At 56.8% G+C, this 16987-nt stretch overlaps 1 protein-coding gene across 1 annotated transcript in view; it reads left to right on the forward strand.

Moving 5' to 3' along the window:
* The window catches only part of LOC139240090 (secretory carrier-associated membrane protein 3-like), a 35512-nt gene that overhangs the window by 10082 nt on the left and 8443 nt on the right, over positions 1–16987 (forward strand). The window contains exons 2-7 of the mRNA XM_070868466.1: positions 1532–1615; positions 5878–6021; positions 7888–8005; positions 12198–12326; positions 12589–12748; positions 13889–13990. Of these exons, the coding sequence (XP_070724567.1) occupies positions 1532–1615; positions 5878–6021; positions 7888–8005; positions 12198–12326; positions 12589–12748; positions 13889–13990 (737 nt within the window). The remainder of the gene's footprint in view (positions 1–1531; positions 1616–5877; positions 6022–7887; positions 8006–12197; positions 12327–12588; positions 12749–13888; positions 13991–16987) is intronic.

A 16987-nucleotide genomic window follows, 5' to 3' on the forward strand; every position in this document is an offset into this window, starting at 1 on the left:
GCTGAGCAGGGGGCCAGTGAGGGTCCATGACCAGAGGAGGTTCCTTGCAGGTGACAGGAGGGGAAATCGGAGATTGGGTCAGACGTGGGCTCCTTGGTAGCAAGGGTTGGGGGTAGAGCTGCCAGATTAAATGGCAAAAAGGGGACTGCATGCTCCGTGAACACTTGATTAAAAGTAACTCAGGCTGTTTCTCTCGTTTCTGTTTTGGTCCCCGCCGCAAACCGCTTTCCCCAGCCACCGACTCCATCCCTCTCCCTCGCGTTTGTCTGAGGCTGAACCAGACTGTTTGCAACCTAGGTGTCATATTGGACCCTGAAATGAGCTTCCGATCACATCCGTGGCCGAACTAAAACCGCCTATTTCCACCTCCGTAACATCGCCCGTTTCCACCCCTGCCTCAGCTCATCTGCTGCTGAAGCCCTCATCCGTGCCCTCGTTACCTCCAGACTTGACTATTCCAACGCACTCCTGGCCGGCCTCCCACATTCTACCCGACATAAAGTAGAGATGATCCAAAACTTGGCTACCCCCGTGTCCTAACTCGCACCGAGACCCGCTCACCCATCACCCCCTGTGTTCGCTGCCCCCGTGTCCTTGCTCGCTGCACCGAGACCCGCTCACCCATCACCCCCTGTGCTCGCTGCCCCCGTGTCCTAACTTGCACCGAGTCCCGCTCACCCATCACCCCCTGTGCTCGCTGCCCCGTGTCCTAACTTGCACCGAGTCCCGCTCACCCATCACCCACTGTGCTCACTGCCCCGTGTCCTAACTCGTACCGAGTCCCGCTCACCCATCACCCCCTGTGCTCGCTGCCCCGTGTCCTAACTTGCACTGAGTCCCGCTCACCCATCACCCACTGTGCTCGCTGACCCGTGTCCTAACTTGCACTGAGTCCCGCTCACCCATCACCCACTGTGCTCGCTGACGTACATTGGCTCCCGGTTAAGCAACGCCTCGATTTCAAAATTCCTTACCTTTGTTTACAAATCCCTCCCTATCTCTGTAACCTCGTCCAGCCCTACGCCCCTCCCTATCTCTGTAACCTCCTCCAGCCCCTACACCCCTCCCTACCTCTGTAACCTCCTCCAGCCACATGACCCCCCGAGATCTCTGCGCTCCTCTAATTCTGCCCTCCTGATCATCCCTGATTATAATCACTCCACCATCGGCGGCCGTGCCTTCAGCTGCCTGGGCCCCAAGCTGTGGAACTCCCTCCCTAAACCTCTCCGCCTCTCTCTCCTCCTTTAAGACGCTCCTTAAAACCGACCTCTTTGACCCAGCTTTTGGTCACCTGCAGTTTCTTATGTGGCTCGGTGTCCAATGAATTTGTTTTGTCTTATAACACTGTTGTGAAGCTGCTCAGGACGTTTACTAGCTTAAAGGCGCTATACAAATACAAGTTGTTTGACCCGCTCGCTGGGGTGGGGGGCAGGGTGCAGGAGCAAGGGGTTGGGTTGAAGCGTTCTCTGCTGCCTGCCTGTCGCTCGGGTCTGTGAACTAATTGCCGTCCGCGGACGTTCTCTGCTTGCAGGATCCGGCAGTGATTGAGCTCAGCACCGACCATCAGCAGCCTGACCTCGGCCAGCTTTACAACCCCTTCGAGGGAAACCGAGGGGTGAGTGGGGGGTGGGGGGGGGCTCTTGTAATCGAACCGCCGTTATTACCCAGTCCGTGAGAGGGAGAGCGCCCAGTGCTGTTCACCGAGACCCATTCGCAACTTAAAACAGCACGGCACCCAACCCCTCGATTAGATCCCAGCCTGTAACTCACTTCCGGGTATCTGTTATTCTATATATAAACCCCCCGAACCCCTCGATTAGATCCCAGCCTGTAACTCACTTCCGGGTATCTGTTATTCTATATATAAACCCCCCGAACCCCTTGATTAGATCCCAGCCTGTAACTCACTTCCGGATATCCGTTATTCTATATATAAACCCCTCGATTAGATTCCAGCCTGTAACTCACTCCCGGGTATCTGTTATTCTATATATAAACCCCTCGATTAGATTCCAGCCTGTAACTCACTCCCGGGTATCTGTTATTCTATATATAAACCCCTCGATTAGATTCCAGCCTGTAACTCACTCCCGGGTATCTGTTATTCTATATATAAACCCCCCGAACCCCTCGATTAGATCCCAGCCTGTAACTCACTCCCGGGTATCCGTTATTCTATATATAAACCCCCCGAACCCCTCGATTAGATCCCAGCCTGTAACTCACTTCCGGGTATCTGTTCTATATATAAACCCCCCGAACCCCTCTATTAGATCCCAGCCTGTAACTCACTTCCGGGTATCTGTTATTCTATATATAAACCCCCGAACCCCTCTATTAGATCCCAGCCTGTAACTCACTTCCGGGTATCTGTTATTCTATATATAAACCCCCCGAACCCCTCGATTAGATTCCAGCCTGTAACTCACTCCCGGGTATCTGTTATTCTATTAATAAACCCCCCGAACCCCCCGATTTAAAGCTCGCTGATCGATGAAACCGGAGTGAGGGTGTGGCCTCGGAGGGCAGAGCTGGGTGAGAATGAGGTATCTGTGCTGCCCGGTTTTTGTGCTCGACCCCCTGTGGTATCCGAGCTCAGACTTGCTCGTCGGCTATTTAACCATGACTTGCATCGCAGCCGAGCCCAGTTCTCTCCTTGTTGACTCACGCCGGGGCGCGCGGCGCTGGAGGGTGATCAGGAGCAGGAGGGATTCCCCTTCCTAGTGCTGGGGCAGTGGTAGCTCTCCGAAACATTTTCAGAACCCACAGCGAAGCAGCTGATGCCTCAGTGTTTTGCCTCGCTGTGTTGTTGACTGGGCTTCCCTCCCTCTGTGATTTTCTGCCTGTAAATGTGCGCACGGCCTCTGGGCGTTGAGGGCAGGACTGGTTCAGTGTCGCTGCTGTCTTCTCCCGCAGGCCTAGGCCGTTTTCCGTACTGTCTGAGGCAGAGTGTGCGGCTGTAACCCAAGCCAACCGACACTCGATTGCCGGCGTGTGCTTGCTGCATTGAGTGGGAAAAACACCAAGCTTCTAATCGATACCTGGAGCGTCGTCTGGGTGAGTGATTACTGGGACTCGCCTATGCTGAGAAAGCTTTTTGTTTTTTTACAATTGCTCCATCTCCAGAGACTTGAGCACAGAATCCAGGCCGACAATCTCCCAGTGCCAGCGCCGAGGGAGCGGCGCGCTGTCGGAGGGGCGGTGCCGAGGGAGCGGCGCGCTGTCGGAGGGGCGGTGCCGAGGGAGCGCCGCGCTGTCGGAGGGGCGGTGCCGAGGGAGCGCCGCGCTGTCGGAGGGGCGGTGCCGAGGGAGCGCCGCGCTGTCGGAGGGGCGGTACCGAGGGAGCGGCGCGCTGTCGGAGGGGCGGTACCGAGGGAGCGCCGCGCTGTCGGAGGGGCGGTGCCGAGGGAGCGCCGCGCTGTCGGAGGGGCGGTGCCGAGGGAGCGCCGCGCTGTCGGAGGGGCGGTGCCGAGGGAGCGCCGCGCTGTCGGAGGGGCGGTGCCGAGGGAGCGCCGCGCTGTCGGAGGGGCGGTACCGAGGGAGCGCCGCGCTGTCGGAGGGGTGGTGCCGAGGGAGCGCCGCACTGTCGGAGGGGCGGTGCTGAGGGAGCGCCACACTGCCAGATGTGCTGTCTTATGGACGAGACGTTAAAGGCCTTCTCTGTCCTCTCAGGTGGACATAAAAGATCCCGGGGCCACTATTGGAAGAAGAGCAGGGGGAGTTCTCCCCGGTGTCCTAGGGTCAATATTTATCCCTCAACCAAAATCACTAAACAGATGAACTGGGTCATTGCTGTGTGTGGGAGCTTGCTGTGCACAAATTGAGCTACTGCGTTTCGCCCAATACAACAGTGAGCACACTTTTAAAAAAAAAAAAAAAGTTCTTCATTGGCTGCAAAACGCTTTGGGACGTCCTGAGGATTTATTTCTGTTGTATCTAACCAGAGAGTGGTCAGTGTGAGCTCGATGATGCAAAACTCCAGTCTCTTTGTGAATGACAAGCGGACTGCGACTGGTCTGTCAGCACAGCGATTCGAAGTCTGTCGGTCTCCAGGCCAAGAGTGAGGTGGGAGGGGTGTAGGGGCTGGAGGAGGTTACAGAGATAGGGAGGGGTGTGGGGGCTGGAGGGGGTTACAGAGATAGGGAGGGGATTGTAGGTTGGAGGAGGTTACAGAGATAGGGAGGGGATTGTAGGTTGGAGGAGGTTACAGAGATAGGGAGGTGTGTAGGGGCTGGAGAAGGTTATAGAGATAGGGAGGGGTGTAGGGGGCTGGAGGAGGTTACAGAGATAGGGAGGGGTGTAGGGGCTGGAGGAGGTTACAGAGATAGGGAGGAGTGTAGGACTGGAGGGGGTTACAGAGATAGGGAAGGGTGTAGGGCTGGAGGAGGTTACAGCGATAGGGAGGGGATTGTAGGTTGGAGGAGGTTACAGAGATAGGGAGGGGTTGTCGGGGCTGGAGGAGGTTACAGAAATAGGGAGGGGAGTAGTTGCTGGAGGAGCTCACAGAGATAGAGAAGGGTGTAGGGAGCTGGAGGAGGTTAGAGAGATAGGGAGCGGCGAGGGCGATGGAGTAATTGGAAAACGAGGATGAGAATTTTGAAATCGAGGCGTTGTAGGACCGGGAGCCAATGTAGGTCAGCGAGCACAGGGGGTGATGGGTGAGCGGGACTCGGTGTGAGTTAGGACACGGGGGCAGCGAGCACAGGGGGTGATGGGTGAGCGGGACTCGGTGCGAGTTAGGACACGGGGCAGCGAGCACAGGGGGTGATGGGTGAGTGGGACTCGGTGCGAGTTGGGACACGGGGTCAGCGAGCACAGGGTGAGCGGGACTCGGTGCGAGTTAGGACACGGGGGCAGCGAGCACAGTGGGTGATGGGTGAGCGGGACTCGGTGCGAGTTGGGACACGGGGTCAGCGAGCACAGGGTGAGCGGGACTCGGTGCGAGTTGGGACACGGGGGCAGCGAGCACAGTGGGTGATGGGTGAGTGGGACTCGGTGCGAGTTGGGACACGGGGCAGCGAGCACAGGGGGTGATGGGTGAGCGGGACTCGGTGCGAGTTAGGACACGGGGCAGCCGAGTTTGGGAGGAGCTGAAGTTTCCGGAGGGTGGAAGCTGGGAGGAAGGACAGGAGAACCAGGAAAGAAAACGCAGGGAATAAGGAATATGTATAATGAAACGACGGAGAAACACGCAGCAGGTCCATCAGCCGGGAATAGGGAGGAACGTTGAGGGCAGAAATACTCGGGTCAGAGCGACGGAGAGTATTGAGACACTGACCTGCCCTGGGCAGTGTAAACCCGGGGCAGAAAAGGCAGCGCGACTCTCCACTTCGCAGAGACACTGCAATATCGACGGCCTGCCAGCAGAGGCCCTCGGTTGGCGGCAGGAGCAGTGTGGCTCCACCTGGTGGCAGGAGGCCGGTGTTGCGAGGAGCTCGCGCACGCGCAGTGAATGCACCGATACTCCACACGGACCGCAGGGGTGTAACTGGAGTAGCGCAGCCTGATATCCTCCCCTCACTTCCCTGCCCTTTGGGCGAGACGTGAACCAGAATCTCCGTCTGCCTGTGAATATTGTAGATCCTTGTTACAGAAGACTGAGTGTGTGGCCGGGCCAGAGGATCGGGTTACCGCACTGATGTGATATATTCTTACGACGTCACTAACAAACGCACTCTACACAAGATGGCGCCAACTGTCATCATATGACTTTGCCACATGATCCTATTATTGCATTTATGTTTACATTACCGCAGTAGTCCACTAGGGGAGCTCTATTACGTCTCTCCCTCCTTATTGAAGAAGTAATCGTGACATATCGCGACCGTCGGGGTCTGTACCGCTGACGCAACTGACTCTTGTGCTTCTGTCTTCCAGGCCCCGCCTCCGTACCATCCCGCGTCCGGCATGACGACGACCCCGCTGCCTCCGGCCCCGCCCCCGGAGCGGCCTCCCGCACCACTGGCCAGTCGCACCGCGCGCAAGCAAAGCCCCGGGGAGCAGAAGACGTACGGAACACAGGTCGGTAACGTCGCTGGCCTGATTTAATCCCCCTCGGCTGTGGGGGTCGCAGCCCCAGCTCCCTCCCTCTGCCCCGCGGGTCTGAGCCGCTTTGCTCTCTGCCGACGGTGCGCCGGGGGCGGGGGGGGGGGGGGGCGTGCTATTCGGCCATGGCGGGGGGGCGCGTCACAACATGAGCCCAAACCCGGGACAGACCGCTGCTGCGCGCACCCAGCTCCTGCCGTTGAACGAGAAGTCACGGTTCAGGAACCCCGCTGATGTCCCCCTCCCTCTCTCCCGCTCCCTGCCCCCAGGGCTCGGATCTGTGTGGAACAGAGGTGGCATCATCTGGTCTGTCTCTATAACGAGCCCTGTTCCGTGGTCCGGGGAGCAGGATTTCCTTCATCGTATCTTTTCCTTGCTCCATTCAACCAGTTTCACCACCACCACCCCCCCGCCCCCCCCATCCCTGTGCTCGCTGACCTACATTGGCTCCCAGTGGAAGCAACGCTTCAATTTCAAAATTCTCATCCTTGGCCTCCATGGTCCTCGCCCCTCCCTATCTCTGTAACCTCCTCCAGCCCCTACACCCCTCCCTATCTCTGTAACCTCCTCCAGCCCCTACACCTCTCCCTATTTCTGTAACCTCCTCCAGCCCCTACACCCCTCCCTATCTCTGTAACCCCCTACAGCCACTACACCCCTCCCTATCTCTGTAACCTCCTCCAGCCACTACACCCCTCCCTATCTCTGTAACCTCCTCCAGCCCCTACACCCTTCCCTATCTCTGTAACCTCCTCCAGCCCCTACACCCCTCCCTATCTCTGTAACCTCCTCCAGCCCCTACACCCCTCCCTATCTCTGTAACCTCCTCCAGCCCCTACACCTCTCCCTATTTCTGTAACCTCCTCCAGCCCCTACACCCCTCCCTATCTCTAACCTCCTCCAGCCCCTACACCCCCTCCCTATCTCTGTAACCTCCTCCAGCCCTACACCCCTCCCTATCTCTGTAACCCCCTCCAGCTCCTAAACCCCTCCCTATCTCTGTAACCCCCTCCAGCTCCTAAACCCCTCCCTATCTCTGTAATCTCCTCCAGCCTATACACCCCTCCCTATCTCTAACCTCCTCCAGCCCCTCCCCGAGATGTCTGCGCCCCTCCAATTCTGCCCTCCTGAGCATCCCCGATTTCCATCGCTCCACCATCGTTGGCCGTGCCTTCAGCTGCCTGGGCCCCAAGCTCTGGAACTTCCTCCCTAAACCTCTCCGCCTCTCTCTCCTCCTTCAAGTCGCTCCTTAAAACCTCCCTCTTTGACCCAGCTTTTGGTCTCCTGCGCTAATTTCTTGTTGTGTCTTATAACACTCCTGTGAAGAGCCTTGGGACATTTTACTGTGTTAAAGGCGCTATATAAATACAAGTTGTTGTTTAAATTGGAGGCTGGATTAAATGCAGCACCCTCCCCCCCCCCCCGCCCCTGCCCCCCGTTGTTCTGCGAGAATTCTGTCTGGGAGCACAATTGCCCCCGCTCCATGCCCTTCCCTCTCCTCCCATCCCCCCACCACCTGCCAATGTGCCCAGGCCTCCCCCGCAGTCGCTCCCGTCCCCTGGAATTCCCTCACTGCCCAGCACACACCCCCCCCCCCCCCCCCCCCCACAAACCTCTCCACCCTCCTTCAACACATGCCTTAAAAGCAACTTCCGCCCTCCTCTTCCCCCCCGCTCGGTGTCGGGGTGTTGCGCCCCCCCACCCCCGCTCGGTGTCGGGGTTCCCCCCCCCCCCCCCCCGCTTTGCGCCACGGGCCGTTTCACCGCATCGAAGGCGCCGCACGACACGGCCGTTGCCGCCGGTAACGCTGTCATTTTGTTGGGGGGGGGGGATTTCCCGCAGGAGCCGTCGCCGATTCTCACGGCCGACCTGCTGCGGCAGCAGGAGGAGCTGGAGCGAAAGGCGGCAGAGTTGGACCGGAAGGAGCGCGAGCTGCAAAACGCCGCCATCGCGTCTGGCGGTGAGTCGCCAAGCGTCCGCCGCTGGTCATTACGCTGACTGCGCGGCACAGACACAGGCCTTTCGGCCCAGCCGTCACGTGCTGCTGATTCTCCTCCACACCAGCCTCCTCTCACCCCTCTGCATCTCAGAACATTAGGATCAGGAGCAGGAGTTGGCCATTCAAGAAGATGCTGGCTGACCTTCGACCTCAACTCCACTTTCCCGCTCATTCCCTCGATTCCCCTACCGTCGAGAAATTTATCTCAGCCTTCAATTTACTGAACGACTGAATGGTGACAGATTAGAAAAAGGGGGAGGTGCAACGAGACCTTGGGTGTCATGGTACATCAGTCATTGAAAGTTGGCATGCAGGTACAGCAGGCGGTGAAGAAGGCCAATGGCCTGTTGGCCTTCATAGCGAGAGGATTTGCGTATCGGAGCAGGGAGGTCTTACTGCAGTTGGACAGGGCCTTGGTGAGGCCACACCTGGAATATTGTGTGCAGTTTTGGTCTCCTAATCTGAGGAAGGACATTCTTGCTATTGAGGGAGTGCAGCGAAGGTTCACCAGACTGATTCCCAGGATGGCAGGACTGACATATGAAGAAAGACTGGATCGACTAGGCTTATATTCACTGGAATTTAGAAGAATGAGAGGGGATCTCATAGGACTGGACAGGTTAGATGCAGGAAAAATGTTCCCGATGTTGAAGTCCAGAACCAGGGGTCACAGTCTAAGGATAAGGGGTAAGCCATTTAGGACCGAGATGAGGAAAAACTTCTTCACTCAGAGAATTGTGAACCTGTGGAATTTTCTACCACAGAAAGTTGTTGATGCCAGTTCGTTGGATATATTCAAAAGGGAGTTAGATGTGGCCCTTACGGCTAAAGAGATCAAGGGGTATGGAGAGAAAGCAGGAAAGGGGTACTGAATTGGCATGATCAGCCATGATCATATTGAATGGTGGTGCAGGTTTGAAGGGCCGAATGGCCTGCTCCTGCACCTATTTTCTCTGTTTCTATGTTTAAAATCTCCAGCCCTCTGGGGCAGAGAATTCCAAAGATTCACCATCCTCTGAGTGAAGAAATTCCTCCTCCTCTCAGTCCGAAATGGCCAAGCCCTTATCCTGAGACTGTGTGACCCCTGGTTCTAGACTCCCCAGCCCCGGGGGGAAACACCCTCCCTGCATCTACCCTGTCGATCCCTGTAAGAATGTTGCATGTTTCAATGAGATCACCCTCTCATTCTTCGAAACTCGAGAGAATATCGGCCCAGTCGACTCAATCTCTCCTCATCGGACAATCCCCCCCATCCCAGGAATCGGTCTGGTGAACCTTCGTTGCACTCCCTCGATGCAGCACAGACACGGGGCATTTGGCCCCATCGCTCCGTGCCAGTGTTTATGCTCCACACCAGCCCCCTCCCACCCCTCTCCATCTCACTCCATCACCATATATCCGTCTATCCCTTTCTCCCCCATGTGTTTATCCAGCTTCCCCTTAAATGCATCGATACTATTCGCCTCATCCCCTCCCTGTGGCAGCGAGTTCCACATTCTCACCGCTCTCTGGGTAAAGAAGTTTCTCCTGAATTCCCCATTGGGTTTATTTGCGACTTTGTTATACTGATGGTCCCCAGTATCAGACCCCTCCAAAAGCGGTGAAGGGCATCTCTGTGCCCAACCTGACCAAGCCTTTTATCATTTTGAAGACCGCGAGCAGGTCACACCTTAGCTTTTTCGAGTGAATGAGCCCATTTAATGGCACTCCCCAATTCCTTCAAACCCCATTTCCTGAGGCACTCTTCCAGTTCCCACATTTACTAGAATCATCGAATCAGAAAAATTTACAGCACGGAAGGAGGCCATTCGGCCCATCGTGTCCGCGCCGGCCGACAAAGAGCCACCCAGCCTATTCCCACTTTCCAGTCCGTAGCCCTGTAGGTTACGGAACTTCAGGTGCACATCCAAATGTGGTGAGGGTTTCTGCCTCTACCACCCTTTCAGGCAGCGAGTTCCGCCCCAGACCCCCACCACCCTCTGGGTGAAGAAATTTCCCCTCAAATCCCCTCTAAACCTCCCCCCAATTACTTTCAATTTAAGCCCCTGGTTGTTGACCTCTCTGCTAAGGCAAATAGGTCTGTCCTATCCACTCTACCCTCATCATTTTATACACCTCATTTAAATGTACTATTCGACCGTGGATCAATCTCACCTCTGAGTCAGAGTGGGTCCAAGTCCCACTCCCAGTGTCGCACTGTCGGAGTGGCAGTACTGAGGGAGCGCCGCACTGTCGGAGGGGCGGTACTGATGGAGTGCCGCACTGTCGGAGGGGCGGTACTGAGTGAGCGCCGCACTGTCGGAGGGGCTGTACTGAGGGAGTGCCGCACTGTCGGAGGGGCAGTACTGAGGGAGTGCCGCACTGTCGGAGGGGCAGTACTGATGGAGCGCCTCACTGTCGGAGGGGCTGTACTGAAGGAGCGCCACACTGTCGGAGGGGCTGTACTGAGGGAGCGCTGTACTGAGGGAGCCCCGCACTGTCGGAGGGGCGGTGCTGAGGGAGCCCCGCACTGTCGGAGGGGCGGTGCTGAGGGAGCCCCGCACTGTCGGAGGGGCGGTGCTGAGGGAGCCCCGCACTGTCGGAGGGGCGGTGCTGAGGGAGCCCCGCACTGTCGGAGGGGCGGTGCTGAGGGAGCCCCGCACTGTCGGAGGGGCGGTGCTGAGGGAGCCCCGCACTGTCGGAGGGGCGGTGCTGAGGGAGCCCCGCACTGTCGGAGGGGCGGTGCTGAGGGAGCCCCGCACTGTCGGAGGGGCGGTGCTGAGGGAGCCCCGCACTGTCGGAGGGGCGGTGCTGAGGGAGCCCCGCACTGTCGGAGGGGCGGTGCTGAGGGAGCCCCGCACTGTCGGAGGGGCGGTGCTGAGGGAGCCCCGCACTGTCGGAGGGGCGGTGCTGAGGGAGCCCCGCACTGTCGGAGGGGCGGTGCTGAGGGAGCCCCGCACTGTCGGAGGGGCGGTGCTGAGGGAGCCCCGCACTGTCGGAGGGGCGGTGCTGAGGGAGCCCCGCACTGTCGGAGGGGCGGTGCTGAGGGAGCCCCGCACTGTCGGAGGGGCGGTGCTGAGGGAGCCCCGCACTGTCGGAGGGGCGGTGCTGAGGGAGTGCTGCACTGTCGGTCTGGGTCAAGTTTAAAAACAGGGCCTTGGTTTTAAGTTACTTGCACTCTGATGCCTCACCTCTGCGAGTTGGCTTCAACTCTGCTTCAACTCCACTCCAACACTGGAAAGGAGTTGGGAATTCTATCTCTTGATCCCAGTGTGATGATCCTGTAGCCCAGAACTATCCCAAATTCTCTTTCCCCGCGGCCTTAGATCATTGGTGTGGGGAAATGGAGAAGATGCCTTACTGGTGCACTAGGGGGTGCAACTGAGGCGGGAGCTGAGTCAAACTGGAACAGTGTCGAGGGAGCTTTACTCTATCTAACCCCCTGTACCTGACCTGGGAGTGTTTGATGGGACAGTGTAGAGGGAGTTTTACTCTGTATCTAACCCCCTGTACCTGACCTGGGAGTGTTTGATGGGACAGTGTAGAGGGAGCTTTACTCTGTATCTAACCCCGTGCTGTACCTGCCCTGGGAGTGTTTGATGGGGACAGTGTAGAGGGAGCTTTACTCTGTATCTAACCCCCTGTACCTGCCCTGGGAGTGTTTGATGGGACAGTGTAGAGGGAGCTTTACTCTGTATCTAACCCCGTGCTGTACCTGCCCTGGGAGTGTTTGATGGGACAGTGTAGAGGGAGCTTTACTCTGTATCTAACCCCGTGCTGTACCTGCCCTGGGAGTGTTTGATGGGGACAGTGTAGAGGGAGCTTTACTCTGTATCTAACCCCCTGTACCTGCCCTGGGAGTGTTTGATGGGACAGTGTAGAGGGAGCTTTACTCTGTATCTAACCCCGTGCTGTACCTGCCCTGGGAGTGTTTGATGGGACAGTGTAGAAGGAGCTTTACTCTGTATCTAACCCCGTGCTGTACCTGCCCTGGGAGTGTTTGATGGGACAGTGTAGAGGGAGCTTTACTCTGTATCTAACTCCGTGCTGTACCTGCCCTGGGAGTGTTTGATGGGACAGGATTGTTTAAATCCCTTAATGGTGTTGAACACTAACATAAGTAATAGAACAGTGTGTTGATGGGGAATAAAGGAAATATCGATTATGTTTGCAGGACCTGTGAATAACTGGCCTCCACTGCCCTCCTTCTGTCCGGTTAAACCCTGTTTCTATCAAGACATCAAGACGGACATTCCTGTGGATGTTCAGAAGACAGTTACCGTGATGTACTACCTGTGGATGTGTGAGTACCAACAGGACCGCCCAGTACCCTGTTCGCAGGGCATATCCAGAGGCAGTGAAACTCGGAGCGGTTCAGTGTGGGGCCCACCTCCCTCCGCCTCCACCTCCGCCTCCCCCTCCCCCCCTCCGCCTGCCCCTCTCTTCCCCCCCCCCTCCGCCTCACCCGGCCCTGTGTCTCCCCCATGTGAAGAGGTGGGTTCCGGTACTGTGGGGAGGGCGCTGCCTGCTGCTGTAACCTTGAGCTGTTGTCTCTCTGTCCACAGTGAGTTCGGGCGTTCTCTTCTTCAACCTCCTGGGCAGCCTGGCCTGGTTCATGGTCCACGTCGAGGCCGGGACGCACTTTGGCCTCTCCATCCTCTGGCTTGTCCTGTTCACCCCCTGCTCCTTCGTATGTTGGTACAGGCCGATGTACAAGGCATTCAGGTAGGTACCATGTGGTAAGGAAAACGGGGCCGACAGCGGGTGCTCTGTAGATTGCAGAGTGCGACGCCATTCTACAGAACATAAATACTGTCGCACTCCCGGTGACCCTCTGCAAATACTGACACACTCCCAGGGACCCCCTGTAAATACTGACACACTCCCGGGGACCCCCTGTAAATACTGACACACTCCCGGGGACCCCCTGTAAATACTGACATACTCCCCGGGGACCCCCTGTAAATACTGTCGCACTCCCGGGGACCCCCTGTAAATACTGACACACTCCCGGGGACCCCCTATAAATACTGACATACTCCCTGGGGACCCCCTGTAAATACTGTCGCACTCCCGGGGACCCCCTATAAATACTGACACGCTCCCGGGGACCCCCTGTAAATACTGTCGCGCTCCCGGGGACCCCCTGTAAATACTGTCGCACTCCCGGGGACCCCCTATAAATACTGACACACTCCCGGGGACCCCCTATAAATACTGACACGCTCCCGGGGACCCCCTGTAAATACTGACACACTCCCGGGGACCCTCTGTAAATACTGTCGCACTCCTGGGGACCCCCTGTAAATACTGACACACTCCCGGGGACCCCCTGTAAATACTGACATACTCCCCGGGGAACCCCTGTAAATACTGTCGCACTCCCGGGGACCCCCCTGTAAATACTGACACGCTCCCGGGGACCCCCTGTAAATACTGACACGCTCCCGGGGACCCCCTGTAAATACTGACACACTCCACGGGGACCCCCTGTAAATACTGACACACTCCCGGGGACCCCCTGTAAATACTGACACACACCACGGGGACCCCCTGTCAATTCTGTCACACTCCCCTGCCATCCCAGATCAATGCTGGCACATTTCTGCAATGCTGCCCTGTGTCTGACCCCACCTCCCCACGACCCGAGGCAGCCCGCTCTTCCAACCCCCAGTTCAGTGGGAGCTATGGGGCAGGAATCGCCCTCTAGGTCGTTTGCACACGTACCCCTGTGGCAGACGCAGAGTACTGCAGCCTTGTGGTGCGCCGCTCCCGAGTTATATTTTGTTCGCCACTTTGGTGTCGATTTAACTTCTCTCCCTCTGTTTGTCTTTCCTCTCCCCGCTCCTCCCCCTCTCCGTTCAGGAACGACAGCTCGTTCAATTTCTTCACCTTCTTTTTCGTCTTCCTGGTCCAGGACATCCTCTTTGTTTTGCAGTCCGTGGGGATTCCAGGCTGGGGATTCTGGTGAGTTGCTGGCCTCCTGTCCCTGGCGCCCAGACCGTGTGTCCAGCCTATCCGACCCTCGTTCAGTCCCCACCCTCCCCCTCCTGGAGATTCTGGAGCTCCTTGGGCACTGGGCCCCTTCCAGTCCCAAATCAAGTCTGTTCTGGCCCAGGGGTCACTGGGCAGTGATCAGGAGCAGGAACCCTGGCTGATTTCCCCCTCTCTCTAACCCAGGGGTCACCGGGCAGTGATCAGGAGCAGGAACCCTGGCTGATTTCCCCCTCTCTCTAACCCAGGGGTCACTGCACAGTGATGAGGAGCAGGAACCCTGGCTGATTTCCCCTCTCTCTAACCCAGGGGTCACCGGGCAGTGATCAGGAGCAGGAACCCTGGCTGATTTCCCCTCTCTCTCCAACCCAAGGGTCACTGGGTAGTGATCAGAAGCAGGAACCCTGGCTGATTTCCCCTCTCTCTCTAACCCAGGGGTCACTGGGCAGTGATCAGAAGCAGGAACCCTGGCTGATTTCCCCTCTCTCTAACCCAGGGGTCACTGGGCAGTGATCAGGAGCAGGAACCCTGGCTGATTTCCCCCTCTCTCTAACCCAGGGGTCACTGCACAGTGATGAGGAGCAGGAACCCTGGCTGTTTTCCCCCTCTCTCTAACCCAGGGGTCACTGGGCAGTGATCAGGAGCAGGAACCCTGGCTGATTTCCCCTCTCTCTAACCCAGGGGTCACTGGGCAGTGATCAGGAGCAGGAACCCTGGCTGATTTCCTCTCTCTCTAACCCAGGGGTCACTGGGCAGTGATCAGGAGCAGGAACCCTGGCTGATTTCCTCTCTCTCTAACCCAGGGGTCACTGGGCAGTGATCAGGAGCAGGAACCCTGGCTGATTTCCTCTCTCTCTAACCCAGGGGTCACTGGGCAGTGATCAGCTGATAAGAATTAGGAGCAGGATTTGGCCATTTTGCCCCTTGAGCCTGCTCTACCATTCGATGAGATCAAGGCTGATCTTCAACCTCAACTACACTTTCCTGCCCAATCCCTTAATATCCATAAATCTATCGATCTCAACCGTGAATATATTCAGAGGTTCAGCCTCCACAGCCCTCTGGGGCAGAGAATCCCAAAGATTCACCACCCTTTGAGTGAAGAAATTCCTCCTCATCTCAGTCCTAAATGGCCGAGCCCTTATCCTGAGACTGTGTGACCCCTGGTTCTAGACTCCCCAGCCCGGGGGAAACATCCTCCCTGCATCTACCCTGTCAAGCCCCCTTAGAATCTTGTATGTTTCAATTAGTTCACCTCTCATTCTTCTAAACTCCAGAGAGTTATCAGCCCATTCTACTCAACCTCTTATTATAGGACAGCCCTCTCATCCCAGGAATCAGTCTGGTGAACCTTCGTTGCACCGCCTCCAAGGCAAGTATATCCTTCCTTAGTTAAGGAGACCAGAACTGTGCGCAGTACTCCAGGTGTGGTCTCACCAGGGCCCCGGGTCAAGTAAAGAAACAATGGATGGATCGAGAGGAGGTGTGAGTGGAAATGGCAGGATCCAGAGCTGCCGTGCGGAAAAATAGGGGCCGAGGTTATGGTCTGTAATTGTTGAACTTGATGTCGAGTGTGGAAGGCTGTCAAGCGTCTAATCGAAAGATGAGGTGCTGTTCCTCAAGTGTCATATAAGAACATAACATAAGAAATAGGAGCAGGAGTCGGCCATTCGGCCCCTCGAGCATGCTCCGCCATTTAATACGACCATGGCTGATCCGATCATGGACTCAGCTCCACTTCCCCGCCCGCCCCCTTATCCCCGTATCGGTTAAGAAACTGTCTATCTCTGTCTTAAATTTATTCAATGTCCCAGCTTCCACAGCTCTCTGAGGCAGCGAATTCCACAGATTTACAACCCTCTGAGAAGAAATTCCTCCTCATCTCAGTTTTAAATGGGTGGCCCTTTATTCTAAGACTATGCCCCCTAGTTCTAGTCTCCCCCATCAGTGGAAACATCCCCTCTGCATCCACCTTGTCAAGCCCCCCTCATAATCTTATACGTTTCGATAAGATCACCTGAATTCCAATGAGCAGAGGCCCAACCTTTCCTCATAAGTCAACCCCCTCATCCCCGGAATCAACCGAGTGAACCTTCTCTGAACTGCCTCCAAAGCAAGTATATCCTTTCGTAAATATGGAAACCGAATCTGTACGCAGTATTCCAGGTACATTGGGAGCGGGGTCTGATTTAAACTTGGTCTCGACGAGCTACAGCAAACGGAACTTGTGTGCAAAAGTGCAGCAACATTTCCCGATAATAGCGTGGGTGGGGGGGTGTGTGTGTGTGGGGGGGTGTGTGTGTGTGGGGGGGTGTGTGTGTGGGGGGGGGTGTGTGTGTGGGGATGTGTGTGTGTGTGTGTGTGTGTGTGTGTGTGTGTGTGTGTGTGTGTGTGTGTGTGTGTGTGTGTGAAGTGTGTGTGTGTGGGGGATGTGTGTGTGTGTGTGGGGGATGTGTGTGTGTGGGGGATGTGTGTGTGTGTGTGTGGGGGATGTGTGTGTGTGTGTGGGGGGGATGTGTGTGTGTGTGGGGGGGATGTGTGTGTGTGTGGGGGGGATGTGTGTGTGTGTGGGGGGGATGTGTGTGTGTGTGGGGGGGATGTGTGTGTGTGTGGGGGGGATGTGTGTGTGTGTGGGGGGGATGTGTGTGTGTGTGGGGGGGATGTGTGTGTGTGGTGGGGGGGATGTGTGGGTGGGGGATGTGTGGGTGGGGGATGTGTGTGTGGGGGATGTGTGTGTGTGTGTGGGGGATGTGTGTGTGTGTGTGGGGGATGTGTGTGTGTGTGTGGGGGATGTGTGTGTGTGTGTGGGGGATGTGTGTGTGTGTGTGGGGGATGTGTATGTGTGTGTGTGTGTGGGGGATGTGTGTGTGTGTGTGGGGGATGTGTGTGTGTGTGTGGGGGATGTGTGTGTGTGTGTGGGGGATGTGTGTGTGTGTGTGGGGGATGTGTGTGTGTGTGTGGGGGTGTGTG

This window comes from Pristiophorus japonicus, chromosome 30 (genome assembly GCF_044704955.1).
Source record: "Pristiophorus japonicus isolate sPriJap1 chromosome 30, sPriJap1.hap1, whole genome shotgun sequence".
Classification (NCBI taxonomy): domain Eukaryota; kingdom Metazoa; phylum Chordata; class Chondrichthyes; family Pristiophoridae; genus Pristiophorus; species Pristiophorus japonicus.